The sequence below is a fragment of the Benincasa hispida genome, chromosome 2 (assembly GCF_009727055.1).
Source record: "Benincasa hispida cultivar B227 chromosome 2, ASM972705v1, whole genome shotgun sequence".
NCBI classification, from domain to species: Eukaryota; Viridiplantae; Streptophyta; class Magnoliopsida; order Cucurbitales; family Cucurbitaceae; genus Benincasa; species Benincasa hispida.
This window is the reverse complement of record NC_052350.1, coordinates 20,832,242-20,850,767: the sequence shown is the minus strand read 5'-3', so window position 1 is coordinate 20,850,767 and position 18,526 is coordinate 20,832,242. Positions and strand designations below refer to the sequence as shown.

Here is an 18,526-nt window from a genome sequence, read left to right as displayed (position 1 = left end):
CACGAGGCCTTCAAGCTCAAAGACTTAAGGTCTCTTCGGTATTTCTTGGGTCTTGAAATTGCAAGATCGTCTCAGGGTATTCTTCTATCACAACGGAATTATACATTGTAGCTCCTAGAAGATCATGGTTTGTTGGCTTGTAAACCGGCTCCTCTACCTCTTGATCCGGCTTTAAAGCTCCAATTTGATGTTGGTACCCTCCTTCCTGATGCAACATTGTATCGAAGACTCATTGGAAGACTGCTATACTTGACTATTTCTCGGCCTGACATAGCTTTTGCTGTCCATAAGCTCAGTCAGTTTGTTGCTTAACCTAGACAGCCTCCTCTTGATGTTACCATGTCTTTACTTAAGTATTTGAAAGCTTCTCCGGGCCAAGGTATTCTGCTACAACCTGTCCACACATTCCAATTAAAGGCGTATTCTGATGCTGATTGGGGATCTTGTCCTGATTCGAGGAAGTCTATAACCGGTTTCTGCATCTTCTTGGGTGATCCTATAATTAGTTGGAAGGCTAAGAAGCAGTCTACGGTATCCCGTTCTTCTGCCGAAGCTGAATACCGAGCTTTAGCTGTTACTACAAGTGAATTGCTATGGGTTGAACAACTTCTTCATGAGCTTTCGGTACCTCTTATTCATCCCTCTTTAATCTACTGTGATAATGAGGCTGCTGTCCATATTGCTGAAAATCCGGTTTTTCATGAAAGGACGAAGCACATTGAAATTGATTGACATTTTGTCCGAGATCACATTGTTCGTGGAAATGTCAAACTTCTTCCCATCCGGTCTCACTTGTAGCTTGTTGATATCTTCACCAAGGTTTTGCCCAAAACTTTGTTTTTCTCCTTATTATCCAAGATGGGTATTCTTGATATAACCACACCATCTTGAGGGGGAGTATTAGAAATTAGTTTATATTTTGTTATAAGTTTTGTTATACGGGTAGTTAAATGGTTAGTCACTATTGTAATTATGCCTATTTATAGGCCTCTTTTGATTAATAAATGAGACAACAGATTTATTTACTCTGCTTTAATACATAATTCAAACTGTCTACCAAACACATATTTGCTGAACTCAGTAAATCTGAAAACATAAGACAGATTTTGAATTGCCTACCAAACATACCCTAAATTTCTTTAAATTTTCTATCAATGCATGCTTCAATTATTTTTTCAAAAAATTTAAATAGACTGTTTGCCAAAATAATTATTTTTTTAGTAAATCATTTTAAGAAATACTTTAAAAACGTCAAGTGTCATAATTCGAGCGATTCAAAGTGTAGAACTTCTTTTCTGATTTGAGCGATATTCAAATTGTTTTGGAATGGATCGTCTCTTTGAGCTCTATAGTTTAAGCACTTTAAAATATTAAAATCATCGGTAAATAAATGTTTGTTGTCATCAAAACATATGATATGATTGAAATTCATAAAACTAACATAAATTTCTTTCTATATAGTTCTTGAAGTCTTGAATTACTGAATAATGGAAGGACTAAACAAATGTAATTTAGGAGATCCAATTGAAAGTAAGTGATCATTCAATTATAGTTTAATTTTGGAGGATTAAAAGCAAAATTCATAATCAAATACAAATTTGATAATCTACCAAATATTTGTTATTTATTTTTTAGGTATTTTTTTAGATTATGTAATGTTAGGTTGTTTTTAATATTAAAAGGTGACAACATACACCAACATTATGAAAGTAACAAATAAACAATATCAAAACGAACCTAGTTTAACTAGTTTAATATCTATCAACTCCGAGAATAGAGAGACGTATTAACAACCAACAAGATTACGAATCATAAAAATGATAATGGATGAAGGGATGGAATACTTGCAAATTCCTTACCTAATATGCATAGTTTCTTTTCTTCTCAATATAAAGAAGTTTTTACCTTTAATTTCTTATTACCAAACAAACATGTCATGATTTTCTTCTTGAAGCAAACTCTCAATATTTTTCATTACAATCCAAATAAAACTTTTTTTTTTTTTTTCATTTTTCTTGAAGCAAACTCCCAATACTTTTCACTGCAATCCAAATAAAACCATTTTTTTTAATACAATAAGCACTTGTAATTTCAAAGGAAAACAGAAATCGACATCCCCCTTTTGGTGAAAAAATTAAAGAAAAAAACTAATGAATAAACAAATTAAGAAAAATATATATAAATGTTTTTAAATTAAGCCCTTAATTCCCGAATTACAAATAGACTAAACAATTGGGTTTAATTGAAATTTTCACACCCAAAATTCTGACGCCATTCCAACAAAACAAGAGTGGCACCATAATGAGCCAAAGCACCAAAAACTACCAATACATGAAACAACTGATGGCTATGTCCGGCCAGATCGAACCGGCCCGGCAACCAACGCTCCGGAATCCGGCTCACATAAAACCCGGTTCCGGTAAGATAAAACAGAGCCATCGCCGCCTCATAAGCCAGAGTAATATTCCGGCGAGGATTACCCCAATTGACCACGGCGGAGTGAATTGCTGGAACGATGCCGAAGAGGCCCATGGAGACGAAGAGCAGAGCTCGGAAGGATCGGAATTTTCCGGTGGAGAGGGCGGGAGAGAGAAGAGTGATGACGGTGAAAATGCCCATGAGAGTGATTCCGGCGAGATAGATGAATTGCCAGAGGGGATCGCATTGAAAAATGTAGTAAATTGGGGGGAAAAAGGAGGTGATGATCATGACGGTGATTCCGATGTAATCGACTCTGAGTAAGAGGAGATTTAGATGATGAGAATGGCAAGAAAAGAGATGGCAAATGCTGCTTGAGAGAAGGCAGAACATTGAGCCGCTTAAGAACACGAAGAACGGCCACCGTTCTGTGACCGATCCGTTAGTTACTAGATTTATGTGGCTGGCGGTAGTGGCGGCGCCGTCGTAAGGGTGGATGCTTCCGGCCAATTCCATTAGCTCTGGTGCTGTGATCTGCATTCCGCACAATTATGGTTGAAGTTTAGTTTCTAGAATGGTGTTTCATTGGTCTATTGAGTTTTGAAAAAGGTTGAATATGCAAGAGATTAGTTGACACAAAATTAAAAATTAGAAAATTTTGTTGAACACAAATTAGATTGTTTTTATTTTGTGTTTTATTAGTTGACCATATTTTGTGTTTGTTTTCTCAACATTTCAATTACCAACGGTTTGTGTTTTGATAAGGTAGCATTCGAATTCTTAACATCTCAAAGTTATTTAAGATTATGTTATTTTCTTTTTAGTTTTTAGAATTTGGTACGAAATTTAAAAAATATGGTTAGAAAATAGATAATAAAATAAAAAAATTCATAAATGAAAGCAATATTTTTAAGATTAATTAAAAAAACAAAAAAAACAAAAAACTAACGTCTCATTTGATAACTATTTCGATTTTAGTTTTTGGTTTTTGAAAATATATTTGTTTTCTGACAATTTTTAATAATATTTCCATTTTTTTAAGGAAATACTTGAATGCCTAGCCCAATTCTAATAACATCAAAATTTTGAAAACTACTTTTTTTATTAGTTTTCGGAACTTGACATTTGTAAAATAGACAATAGAAAAAAAAAACAATTGGTGGATAGAGAGTTTATAGACTTGATTTTCAAAAATAAAAAACTAAAAATTAAGACTCCGTTTGGTAACCATTTAATTTTTTGTTTTTGTTTTTTAAAAATTAAATCTATAGACACTACTTCCACCTACAAATTTCTTCTTTTGTTATCTATTTTTTACCAATAATTGAAAAAAAACAAGCCAAATTTTGAAAAAAAAAAAAAGCTTTTAAAAACTTGTTTTTGTTTTTAAATTTGGCTAAAAATTCAACCAATATACTTAAGAAATATGCAAATCATGTTAAGAAATGAAAATGAAATAGATTTAATTTTAAAAAACAAAAAACAAAAATTAAAATGATTATCAAACAAAGCCTGAATGGTTATCAAACATGACTATGAATCTATTAGACCTTGTAAATAAAAAATCAAATATCTAATTTCAAGGTTTAAGAACGAATCATTTAACTTTAATTATTTTTTTGTAAGTTCAACAAATATAGAGTTGATATGATATTTAAATATACGACATTTTTTAAGACTATGTTTTACAAAACTTACTAGTGCATTTACTAGTTATACTATTTATGTAACATTCAAAATGAATTTCCCATGTCCATATAAAGTAGTTTACTTTTTTTCTGAGAAACTTACTCCAATGAAATCTTTAGAAGCATAGGAAATGTTTGTATAGAGAGATGTGAGCATGGACCTGCATGAAAATATGGAATTCATTTGATAAAATTAATGTAAGCTAAATTTAATTAACTAAAAAAGATGTAAGTAATTTATAGTGTATTATAGAATTTACCTAACAAAAGTCTATAAATTATTATATTATATATATATTATAAGAAGTCTAATAGAACTAATTTAGAATAGTGCTTGAATAATTTTATTTATTTATTGCAAAAAAAGGAAAACCATCCTACTTTTGTAGTAGTATAGTTCACAATAGTTTGTACACAAAGATTCACCCGAACTGTTGATTAACTTAAAAATCTTTTAGATTTGAACATAAATCGAGATTTAAAATTGTACTGTGATAACTTAAAATGATATGGGGATCTAAACTTTCGTCCTAAATCATTATTATACCATTTTATATCTCAAATTTTGTCTAAATCTTTTATTTTATTTTTAAAAGTCTTATGAATGTTCGAGAGTAATATTGCAATTGTTTTATAGCATTCGAGTATTTTTTTAAACCGAATATTTTTTTTATAATTAACCACTATATTCAAAATCCCGTACGTTGCGTCCTATGAACTACCAAGAAAAATAAAATGGATACTTCAGTTCATTCTCTTTCCTCCATAACCGAAATTACTTCTTGTTCTTATTCTTCTTACTCTTACTCTTACTCTTAATCTTAAGCGTAATGTTAATCTTAATCACTACCAATTCGAAGAAACAATATCCACCAATCAAACAAAATTAGCGAAAATTTCAAACTAATAAGAGAGAAAACAGTCCGAAGCTAGCGAAAATTTCTCCAAATTCCAATCACAGTTTCTAAAAACGAACGAAATTAATTAGAAGAAAGTGTGATTTCAAATAATTAGAGATCAGAACCTGGAAAAAAACCCGAACAGATCCGCGACTCGAGGCATATCTTCCATCAAATTCGCCAAACACAATCCGAAGAACAAAACAAATCCAATCAAATGCCTGAAAATCAAACAAATTCCATCAATCCAAAGCCAAAACATCACCAAAATCGAAGGAAAAATCAAAATCAAACCAAAAGAAAACAGTATATAGATCAGCATAGCTTAATTACGTCCAAACATTTAGGGTTTCGTTGTGCCATTGAAAGACACTGAGAAGAGCTCGCTTAAGAGGCCATTCCGCTCTATAATAATGGAGAATAAACTCGTTATCTTTCATATACTCCGGCAACTCCTTAAACGAAACCAATCGAAAATCCTCTTTGATTTCCTCGGCGCTGCTCTGTTTTTTCTCCATTTTTGCTCTGTTCTTCTTCTTCTCCCGTACAAAGCAATTTTGATTTTTGAAGAAACACTTCCTAAATTTCCAATAACTTATATAGAAATATAAAACAAGAGCGGGTTGGTTTCACTTTACTTATAGTTATAGCCTTACTTATACACAAATTAATTTTTTCTTTAAGCATTATTAAATAAATATATATATTATTTTTATGTTTTAAAAGAATAAAATGAAAAATTAACTTTGGTTTGTACATTGGGTTATTTAAAGCAGTTTGTGTGATACACAACTACACCAACTACTTCATTTAATTTCTCTCTATCTCTCTCCATGCAGGTGCAGCTAACTTTATGCTCTTAAATTTTTTTTCTCTCTCCTTTTTTATTTTTTTGAATTATTATTATTTATTATTTGGTTGTTGCTGTTGTTATTATTGGTATGGGAAGAGGGGAGTTGGCTGCTACAATTTGCAAATTTTGGTTTGGTCACTGACCCTCAAAAAAAAAAAAAAAAAAAAAAAGTCAATTTTTCTGCAATATATTTTTTTTCTAGGAGTAATTATTGTAGTTAAATCAAATACCTATCTATATATTTGTAAATTAGAGGATTTGATATCGAAAAAATTGGATAAATATTGTTGCTTTAGAAAATATTATAGTTTTGGAGAAGTAATGGGTCGGTATCATTTTTTAAAATAAAAGATCCTTGGATATCGATATTAATTTGTATAAATATCCATAAGATATAGAAACATATTATCTACTAATCAATTATAAGATAAATAGCTTAGTTTTGACGTAAAAATAATTTAATTGTTAATTTAAATATTTTTTTAATTTTTTAATTTACACAAATATTTATTGGCGTAGATATTAATAGAAAATTGTTAATATGGATATTGAATTGGTATTTTAATTCTTGTAGTTAATTTACATATATTTCAAATAGTAATAAAAGTGGAACAAGTAATAGGAAAATTGACTAAGTAGTTAATTAAATGAAGCTTCAAGGAGCTAATTGAGCCTAATTATCTTGACTTATCAAAGATCCCTTTAAATACAATATTATTACAAATGTAAAGTAGAAATTAAAAGGAAAAAAAAATTCTAAACGTGAAGTTTGGCCTTTCACCCTAAAGATTTACTAACTAAAATGAATTTTAAGTAGAAACGTATTTCTTTTTAACTTGAAAAATAATAATAATAAAAAAAAAGAAATGGATATATCAAATGCAGCTTAGTCATTATTAGAATCATTTTTTTAAGAATCTTTATTAAAAACTTAAAAAAAAAAAAAAAAACTAAGAACGGATATACAATTATTTGAAAATAATTCAAATTTTATTTGGATACCAATTTAGAATGGATTGATGGGGTTATATTAGGGGTCATTTGGGCACCAACTAGAAGTTGGATAGTCCATTTCATGTTTAAAACACCAAATATAAAAGTAGTGTGTACAACTATTTATAATCTAAAATTAAGTATAATAATTACTATTTCAAAACCTTTTTACTATAGTATTTAGCATTAGCTACAATATTAACTATTTTTTACTCCCTCTCTTTTCTTTATTTCTCACAGTGTTACTATTTCCTATACAGATACAAATAGTTTATACTCCAAACACAAAATATTATAAATATAACTCAGACTAAAATAGTGTCAACTTTAAACACATTAGCTATTATAAATCAATGACTAAAATAATCACGAATATAATAACCAACTCAGTGCTTCAAACTCCTCTTTAGGTTTGGGAGTGTGTTAAGATAATAGGAGTGATGGTTTTTAACCCTTGTTTTGCTACATTAACACTATCTGCAACTTAATGGTTAAAACAACCAACGCCCACTCCTAATTTTTAATGAATTCTCTCATCGTCGACCACCTTTGACGACGAAATTCGGACGACCACCTTTGACACCCAATTCTAACGACAAGTCCAACAAAGATCACATTCGACGTCAAATTTTAGAAGATAACCACCTCTAACAACTAATTATGACGATTACCTTCGGTATGTTGAGTTAGAAAACACGTAGCGAAAGTAAAATGGATTATTAAGCATTCTAATTCATTAATTTTGGCTTTGAATTAAACATGCTCATAAATTAATAAGAGAGTTTCAAGACATACCTTTGAAGAAACACTTGAAACTCGAACCAATTACAAATCTCCTCCAAATTTGCTTGTGAACCACCTCAAGACCTTTCCTACTATCCTCTTGGTACCTTAGATTAAGTTGTGGGACTTAAAATAAGCTTGGATTAATGAAAAATTGAGAAGAAGATCACTGGTTTATCAGCTGAATACTCCTCTTCAACTTAGAGAGATTTTATGCTAAAATCAACCCAAGTGCATGCCCAATTTCCACTTCAATCTTCTTTATTTATTACATGACTTTCATGCAAAGGAATTGCTGCATGAATTGCAGCTCATGCTTGGTTTAATGACTGCAAAATATGGCGGAGAGTGTGTGAGCTAGTTGAATAGAAAGTGGAGAAATCCCACTTTTTTGGGATTTTCATTTTCTATTCATTTCAAATTTGATTTTGTAACTGATTTCTAAAATCAATTTTTATTTTCAAAAATGAAATCTTTATTAATTTTACAAAATTAATTCAATAATTAATTTTTTAATAAAAATAATAATAGATAATTAATTAAACAATTTAATTAATTCTAGTTAATTCAATATCAAATATTAAATTAATTTAACACTAATTTCACCATCATGAATCCCTATTCATCAATTAATATTTAAATTATATTTAAATATTAATTGATTCTCCAGCTTCGTTTAATTCCAAAATTAAACTTGTAATTATGTCACATATAATTACTAATTCCCTTAATTTTAATTTGAACGTTTCAAATTAACTTATCACGCTACTCCAAGGCTAATCCATTTGTGAGCTAGTAGGGGGACCTCCTGGACCTACAAAATCACAGATTCATGTACTCCAACAATCCGAGATTAATTGACCAAACTCTTTACACTGAATTAACCCCCATTCATTAACTACTGGGTCACTCCACAAAAGCCCAGAGTTGCACTCCCCTCACTGTAGATATATTATGTCCACTCGATATGACCATGATTAGTAAGTTAACCCTTCACAGGTTGTTCATAATAACGGTTGGGTCAAATGGTTGTTTTACCCCCGAGATTACCTCTTGTTCCTTAAGTCCCAGTGATCCTCTAATGAACAATTAGTTTGCGATCTGATCATTAAACCGAGTCCCTCTCGGGCCAATGAGAGGGTGAGACCCCTTGTTTAAGACCTGAAGTCAGCACTTAAGGGAACAACCTCTCTACTATCTTTAAAAGCGGGTAGGAGTGAATTCAATCTTACACCCTATGTCCTCAGCTATCTACTCGGTCTTACCCCTAAAATGGAGGTTTATTGAGCCAGTGCTGTTGAACCAACCCTCACCTATGAAAATCTAAGGATAATTCTGAATAAACAGGAGTTTATAGTTAGCTCAAGATTAAGGTCAAGTTACCTAGGTCATCGCTTTGAGTTAGTCAGTCTTAAACAGTAAACAACGTTATAAAGTAAGAATGACTTATTTTGTGATCCAATCTTGTACAAACTCAATGCACATGGCGCCCCCACTCCACACTAAAGGAAATCGAATACGAGGATTTTCATGAGCAGTAGAAGGATCATTCCAAATTTCAATCATATATGAACATTACAATTACAATCACAAACGGAAACATACGGTTATGCGAAATACAGAAATTACAACATGTTATGCAAAAGATCAAGGACAAAAATCAACACACTTTTGTAGACTCATCTTCGAGTTCCTTGATCACGAACGCTCGATCACAGCAACACAGCAACACACGAACGCTCCTCCAACACGACCGCTGCACTGCACGAACACCGCGCACTCGAACTAAGTGATCGCCAAGGTCACAAACACCCCGAACACCACAAACAGCCTCCGTAGAACCTTGACAGTGTCGAGTTAAGAATGACACCATAAAAAAGGTTACCTTGGTATTCTTGGTGTGAGAATCCAGAGGGTGGGCTCTTTGTGGACTTGATTTTCTGCAAAAAAACGGAGGAACCACAATCGTGTAAACGATTGAGCAAGTGGGAGATGGAACAACTTATCGTATAGGTCGATGGCCAATCGTTTAGAAAAAGCTATGCGATCGTCTAGCAAAAGCTATGTGATCGTTTAGCTCATCGTCTAGCCACTGTCTCTTATACACATCTAGATGTGTATAAGAGACAGCATTAATCCTCCACTTGATGTATTTCATACACCATACCGATCATATCATATATAATTGAATTACATCTTGTCAATTTGAACATTTCAAATCAACACCAAGAACTAATCCTCAGCATGAACCCTGTCTCTTATACACATCTAGATGTGTATAAGAGACAGAATCAACACCAAGAACTGATTCTCAACTTGAATCCATTGAGCTACCAAGGGGACATTATGGACTTGTAGCTCGAAGCCCCAACGATATGTAAATAACTAACTAAACTCTTTAGTCACGGGATTCACCATCCGTTAACTGCCAGACACTCCACTAAAGATCGACAGCTGAACTCTTTTTACTACAGATATATTATGTGTCCACATATAAACCATAGCTCTCTTTCTATTCCACGGTACTTAATGTAAATCTCATTTACATTAATCCTCCACTTGATGTATTTCATACACCATACCGATCATATTATATATAATTGAATTACATCTTGTCAATTTGAACATTTCAAATCAACACCAAAAACTGATCCTCAACTTGAATCCATTGAGCTACCAAGGGGACATTATGGACCTGTAGCTCGAAGCCCCAACGATATGTAAATAACTAACTAAACTCTTTAGTCACGGGATCCACCATCCGTTAACTGCCAAGCACCCCACTAAAGATCGACAGTTGAACTCTTCTTACTACAGATATATTATGTGTCCATCTTAACTAATCAGTAGTGCGACAACTCTTCACAGATCACTCGTAAGTACAGCTCAGCCAATAACCTTTATGCCCCTATAGTTACATCTAACTTCTTAAGTACTACTGAATCTTTTAATAAACATAAGTCATAGTCTTACTATGACTGAGTCCTCTCTTCCAAAGAGAAGTTGTGGCCACTATGTTCAAGTCCTGGAATCAACCCTTAAGGGAGCAATTTCTCTACTTACCCCTGCTTCAGGGAAGGAGTGAATTCCATCTTGTGTAAGTGAGTTCCCAGTTCCTAGATCAGACAAGTCCTCAAAAAGGTAGGCATGTTGAGTTGGCAATCTGGCCACTCTCACCCATATTAATCAAAGGACCGTCCTCAAAGGTAGGAGTTCCTAAAACACTCAGGATTGAGGTCTTGTCACCTATGGTCATTTAGGTGAGATGTAAGTCTCCAGTATCAATGACGTTATGTACAGAGTCTAGTCATCTCGTGGTTCGGTCTTATACAAATTCTTTATATAGAACATCCCCGTTTGAATGTCTCCACATGAATGGTCAGGATCTACTATCTGTAGTAGTTTACAACACTTGCAAACCTCTACAAAGCGGGTCGTATCCGTAGTGTCACCAGGATCAGGTATCCCACCTTAATCTTTATACTACATACCTATTTAGGTTATCACTTAAGGCATGACCCACTTGTATATTACATATACATGCTTAAGTTTACATAAGATAACCATGAATCTTTGTTTATTAAATATGAGTAAATGCCAGAATGAAATAACAGTTATTTTATTCATAAAACAATGTGTATAATTACAAACAACGAGACTCTGGGAGAATTAGGACGACAATCCCAACACTCATGTCATAACATGTACGAATTAGGATCACTTCGTTTGTAGCATTTTACAACTCCTTGTAACAACTATAAAGTGGACCACATCCTATAGTGTTACCAGCATAAGGCACACAACTTTATTCATATACTATAGAACATTTTGACTATTTACTTGAACTTGATCCACTTTTATATCTCTACATAAAGTTCAAGTATTCATGTAATAGTCATAAATCTTTTAGTTTATTGGTTTTATTTCTAGAACGAAATAAGCAATTCATATATTTAATAACAACTTATTGAATTTTTCAGAATAAGTTTTATTGTTTATAAACCATGAGTTTTAGGATATAAAACCCAACACAGTAACCATCCATGACACCAATTCGTGGTGTTTAAATGTTTTTTAGTAATTTGACATTTGATAGAAACATCTCGAATGTATAGCAAAACCAAACAAATTTGTAAATAAAAATACTTTTGAAAATAGTAAGAAAAAAAAACATGTGTTTTTATTTTAAACAACTTTTATGAAATGTGTTTAGGTGAAATACCTTTTTAAAAAATATTTTTTTTCTAAAAAAAATCCAAACATACCCTAAAAATAATGGAACAAATGTTTTTTTTAAACTTATAAATTGGTGGAATAAATTCTTTTATTTGTATCTACAAAATATGATATTAAGGTTTTATTACTTATATGATTAAAAAAAATAGTATTAAGAAAACTAAAATGCATACTAAAATAAATTGCACCCCAAACATAAATTACCATAACTCAAACTAAAATAGACGGTACACTAAACACATACAATTATAACACAAACTAAAATAATTTGCAATTTAGACATAAACTATAATAATTTAATAATTCATAAATTATTATAACCCCACAAACTAAATAACCACTTCAACCCCTAAACATCCCATAAATCTAATGTTTTTTTTTTCTAGTAAATACAGACTGTAATAACCATATATATACTAGAATTTGAATTAAAGGCTTCTTCTACAAGTATATACTTTTTACAAATTTTAGATGGTTATAATTTCTCCTTTTTTTTAATATGAAAAATGTTACATTAACAATAATTAAAAAAGTGGACTCCATGGACTAAATTTTCAATATTTTACAGCTGTATATATGCTAAAAACAAGGAGATCCCATTTATAATTTATCATTAAAAATTTAGAGCCGTTTTAAAGAGCAAAATTTGGTTGCTTTTTCATTTATGAGCAATGTGGGCCAATAATATGTTTACACGTGTCTTTCGAGTGCCACTTTTTCTTGACCACCCCAAAGAACCCCGTTTAAGGCTAGGTACGGGTGGAGGCGGGGAGAGATTTTAAAATATCAAATGATATTTATGAAGAAAATTAAATTATTGAATCATCATTTTACACTGGCTAGAGTGTGTTTAAAATCTTCGTGTCTACAACTCAGTTCATCCGATTATTACAGAGATGAACCTAAGTCAAAATATGAACTATAACAAAAAATATTGACTAAACCAATCATAGGAATACCAGTTACAGTATCTATTATCCAAAGAGGAATCCTTCCAGTAATCTCGCCATTTGTCCCACTTCCCTCACCATTTCATCAAGTGGTCGTGCTAGAGACAAAAACAGTCATAGATAACTATGAGATGATATCCTTCTGAATGGGATAAGATAATTTGTACTATTATTTAGTATTTTCTTTGATTTCATTTCAGAAATAATTTGAAAATAAAACAACGAGTACAAAAACGAGTAGTAACCACCAGTAAAGATTGATACGATTCAATTCAACAATTTGTTCGTTTGGATTTGATTATGTCATAGCTCTATAATTCGGATTAGGTTTATCGTTGGATGAACTGCATTGCTGATATTGACCTTAAAAAAGAAACGGTAGGTACAACTAGTCTGTGAACCGTCAACCATTTTTAAATGTTTAATTTAAAAATTAAATCATTTAAAAAGAAATTAGAATGCTCGACAACTATTCAAAATCGTTTTTCAAGTATATTCTAATCAATTTTTATCGTAAATATTTAAATAAAAATGATTTTTTTAAAAAAAACATTTTTTTCTTTAAGTTAATTCAAATAAGTATATTTTAGGGTACTCTTTTTTCTTTTTTCCTTTTTTTTTTGTTTGTTGGAAGAATTCTTTTACGATATAATAGAAAGATAACATTATAATTAAACGATAAAGAACTCAACACAGAGAAAATAATAGTTAATAATTCTTCTGGAGAACGCAGAAAGTCCCTACAAAATTTAAAAGGGAAGTTCCACATGGATGGAAAAACTACAATCATTGCCGCCTCTAGCAACACTATGCACCTCTTTATTTTTTTTCTTCATAATTTTTTTTTTAAAAATAATATAATAGAGGGTGAGAGATGAACTACATATCTATCCATGATTAATACATACACAATATTTAAAATATCGATGTCGATGAAAATATTAAATTCTTATTTTTACATAAATTTTGATGAATATATTAATAAATTTTCGATTTCGATGGATATTTTTGAAAAAAAAATTCAAAATGAAAAATTTTAAAAATAAATTTGAATTAGTAAATAAACACTTTATGGTTATTATACAAGTTAATGTGTCTATTATTAATATTATATTTATACCAATGATATTTTTGTTGGGGTTAATGTCCTAAAAACTTGTCATTCTCGTAGTTTGTTAATTGTTTATACAAATTATTTATTTACTAAAATAAGGAGTTATTTTATTTGACATTTAGATTGCATTAACTCAATCAAATAAACTAAGATCTAAGGTTATTTTATGTAAGTATATGGTGACATATAGGTGGATCATGTTCAAATAATAACCTAAATGGTTTGTAGTATATAGATAAAGTTGGGTGTCTTATCTTATTGACACTACGAATACAACTCACTTATATTATAAATATTATAAGTGTTACAAACGATGCGATCCAAATTGTTCATGTGGAGATATGCAAGTTGAGGTATTCTATACGAAAAGTTTGTATAAGACCGGACCCTGAAATGATTAATTTCTCTTTATAACACTGTTGACTAAAGAGACTAACATTTCATATGATAACCATAAGTAACTCGACTTCAATCCTAAGTAAGTTATAAAGTTCTGTCTATGAGGGCAGTTCTTTGTTTTATATGGGTGAGAGTGGCCCATGTCGCCGACTCAATAAACCAACCATTTTGGAGATTTGTCCAAGTAAAGAGCAAGGAACATAGCTACACAAGATGGAGTCACTCCTTCCAGCCTCTAGAGTAAGTAAATGAATTACTCCCTTAAGTGCTGATTTCAAGTTTTGAACAAATGGCTTCTCCCTCTCATTGGCCTGAGAGAGATTCGTTTATGGTATGACCATAAATAAATTATTCATTAGAGGATCAGTGGAACTTAAGGAGTAAGAGGTAATACAGAGAGAAAACGGTAATTTGACTCAACTGTAAATACGAGCAATTCGTGAAGGGACACAAAAATATTCAACAGCATGAAGAGAATGCAGTTGTGGGTCTTTAGAGGAGTGACTTACAGTTAGTGAATGTTGATTAATTTAATTAAAGAGTTTAATAAATTTAATCTTGTATCATTGAATTAATTTTGAGCTTCTAATCTGTAGGTCCATTAGGTCCTCTTGCTAGCTCACTAAGTGTAAAACAAGGATCAATTAGTTTTTGAATAATTTGAATTGTTCAAATTAAATAGAGTAATGTAAATTAATTGTATAAGATACAATTAATATAATGTATATAGATACATTATAATATAAAGTTAATTTTGAACAAGATTTAAAATTAAACTATATAATATAAGAGAGATATATATTTGAATAAGATTCAAATGTCAATTATATGAATGAGATTCATATAAAAACTATAGGTTAAAATTAATATGAATAAGATTCATATTTAAACTATAGGTTATTAGAGATATATGCATTTTAATATCATACAAGTGCATAATCAATTAAATATATGATATTTAATTTAAATTAACTAATTAATATTTATTTATTTATTTATCTTATATTAAACATGATTTAAAGGTTAAAAATTATTTTTAGTCCTTAAACTTTCATATAAGTAACAATTTAGTCTCTGAACTTTGGTTTGTAATGATTTAGTCTCTATACTTTCGATTTTGTGACAATTTAATATTGGGGTTGATGTCTTAAATCTCATGGTCTTGTAATTTTTAATTGTATTTGTACAAACTTATTATTTATCTAATAAAATAAATTGTATTTTATTTGACATTTAGTTGCATTAAACCAAAAATCAATAAACTAATATCCAAGATTATTAGATGTAACTTAAACATGTATGTGGAGACATACAGGTGGATCATGTTTAAGTATTAACCTGAACGGTCTGTAATAGATGGATAAGACTGGGTACCTTATCTTGATAACACTACGGATATGACCCGCTTTGTAGTTGTTACTATTGTTGTAAACTGCTGTAAATGATTTGATCATGATCATTCATGTGGAGACATGTGAGCGAGGGCATCCTATACTAAGAGTTTGTATAATACTAGACCACGAAATGACTAGTCTCTTTTAATAACACCATTGCTAAAAGAGAATTACATTTCACTAGGATGATCATAGGTGACTTGACCTGAATCTTGAGTGAGTTGTGAACTCCTTCCTATAAGGACGATCCTTTGATTTGTTTGAGTGAGATTGTTCAGGTTCGCCGACTCAATAAACCTACCATTTTAGGATTCGTCTGATTGGGGAGCTGGGAACACCAATACACAAGGAATTCACTCCTTTCTTATTGTTAGGATAAGTAGATAAATTGTTCTCTTAAAGGCTGATTCTGGGGCTTGAATAATGTGGCACCACACTCTCTTCTAGCTTGAGAAGGGTTCGATTATAGTTGGACTATAACTAATTGATCATTAGAGAGATCAGTGGTACTTAAAGAGTTTAATTACATGGGTAAAGCGGTAATCTTGACCAAGCTGTATTTATAAGAATTTGTGAAGGGTCAACGTACTGTTGATTGGTTATATCAATGGACACGAAAATATATCTATAGTGCGTAGAGTGCAACTGTATGTCTTTAGTGGAGTGGCTGGCAGTTAATGAAGGTTGATTAATTTAATTAAAAATTTTAATTAATTAATCAAGTATCATTGTTGGAGTTTCAATCTATAGGTCATAAGATCCCCTTGTTAGCTGAATAAGGATTAATGAGAATCAAACTAATTTTAGATTAATTTGAATTGTTGAAATTAATTCAAGGGAATTAATTATATAATATATAATATAATTAATATAATATATATGACATTATAATATAAAGTTTTAATGAGAAAAATAAATATCTAAATATAATTCAAATATTAATTATAGGGATATGATTCATATAAAAACTATAGGTTAAAACTAATATAAATATGATTCATATTAAATTGCTATAGATTATATGAGAGATTGTAAACTATAGATTATATTATATGTGATATAATATAAACTTAGGTTATATGTTATATGTGATATAACTTATAGTTTAATATGTGTATATAAATATATATTAAAATAGTTATGTAAACTCCTAAACTTGTTTTATTAGCTAACCATGTTTATGTCCTCTTAATTATGTATTTAAGCTTTTGTAATATGTATTTATGATGTTGTATTAGTCACAACGTATGGAAGGCTTAATGTATATGTATGAAGATTGAATGAGGGAAAATATGCTAAATATGGAATGTCAACCTCTCGGGTGAAGTAAAAAGAAGATAACATATAAAGGAAAGTAGAGGATTTTATGCGTTGGAACTATGACATGCCATGCAGCCAGTTTTGTTGAACTATGTGGCCAGAAGTCCAAGAAGGAGACATTATGGTTAAGAATAGCTATGTGGTATGTCGAAGACCATTGAAGAGGTAAGATGGCTCTTGGATGGGGAGGAATAGCCGAGGCTGGTATAGGGAAAGTATATGACCAACCTCTTATGCAAATGGTGAGGGCTAAGTTGGCAAAGGAGGCGATTGTGGACCAATTCATTGAAGGTGTCAATGAGAAGATGCAACGATGAGTAGAAGTATGCGATGACTAGGAAAGAGCTTCGATAGCAATCTTAGGAACGTTAATTGAGGATTATTAGAGGACTTTAGTCTTTTTATCCATGTACTTAGATCTCCTATTCTCTCAAGATCTCTCAAGAACACAAGAACAATTTTCTCTTAAAATTACTTCCCTTCCTTTATTCCAAGAAGATCTTGGATCCTACAATCCAGATCCTTACTTGAGAATAGCAAGGTAGCCAAGTGTAAGGTAGCCTAGTGGTGTGTTCATTGTTCCATTCGTGGGATTTCATGCAAACCAAGTGGTGGTGTCCGAATTATTGCAAGCGTTGCTATTTGTGCAGAGAGGAAACTATTCGAAGATAATCTTCAAAGGTGGTTTATTTTCTCTCTGTATTTATAAGCATGCTAATGTTGTTTGTCTTCTCTGTTTTTCTTGTTTTTCCTAAATTAAAATCAATGGCACTATCATTCCCACCCACACTTCCTCATGTCGATATCAAACCTATGGAAATGTGGAAATATTGATGGAAATATTGTTGCGTTAAGCTCACTTTTTTTGACAATATGTGAGATGTGGGAATCGAACCTCCTACTTTGAGGTTAATATTACGAACACTATACCAATTGAATTATACTCATTTTAGCAGCAAAGCTCACTTTAGTACCCGTTGCACATGTACATGGTGGGTGGACTAACATTTTTTTTACCAAGAAAATTTGAAGATATATCCCAAAATCTCACCAATCTCTCCAGATCTCTTCAACATACCACCACGAAATACCAACTATTTTCAACCTATTAATTAAAACCAAAAAGTCTAAATAACAATATAAGAAAACATTTCCACCCTATAATTTGTTTAGAGTTCAACATCTCGAGGATAGAATGTGATTCTCTAATCTTTTTACTTATAATATTAACATAAAAATTTTAATTTACAAATTAGGCACGCCTTTAATACAAATCTTACATTTACCAAGAAAAAAAAATGAATTTTTATAAATTTCAATATATTGTTTCAATGTGAAACAATTATAACTTTGAACGTGGAAATGAGGATAACTCAACGATAATTTTCAATACCCATTCATTGTTCTAAAGAAAAAAACTATAACTTCAAATGTAAAAGATAGAAGATTCTATTGACCCATGATTGTTGTTTTCCAATA

General features: G+C 31.0%; 1 protein-coding gene across 1 annotated transcript; it reads right to left on the bottom strand.

Annotated features, from left to right (window-relative positions):
* Positions 1 to 2,153: 2,153 nt before the first annotated feature.
* Positions 2,154 to 5,669, bottom strand: LOC120072351 (heptahelical transmembrane protein ADIPOR1). Its single transcript, XM_039024833.1, has 4 exons — positions 5,339 to 5,669; positions 5,131 to 5,226; positions 4,210 to 4,267; positions 2,154 to 2,952 (listed from the first exon to the last, which is right to left on the bottom strand). The coding sequence occupies exons 1-4, from the start codon at positions 5,521 to 5,523 to the stop codon at positions 2,239 to 2,241; spliced, it is 1,053 nt and encodes a 350-aa protein (XP_038880761.1). The 5' UTR covers positions 5,524 to 5,669; the 3' UTR covers positions 2,154 to 2,238.
* Between the last annotated feature and the right edge of the window lie 12,857 nt (positions 5,670 to 18,526).

Coding starts and splice junctions, on each gene's coding strand:
- LOC120072351 (XM_039024833.1), bottom strand. CDS start 5,523: ATGGAGAAAAAACAGAGCAGCGCCGAGGAAATCAAAGAGGATTTTCGA. Junction 4,268..5,130: donor CTGTTCGGGTTTTTTTCCAG/GTTCTGATCTCT, acceptor ATTTTCATGCAG/GTCCATGCTCACATCTCTCT. Junction 2,953..4,209: donor CTTCTAAAGATTTCATTGGA/GTAAGTTTCTCA, acceptor TGCGGAATGCAG/ATCACAGCACCAGAGCTAAT.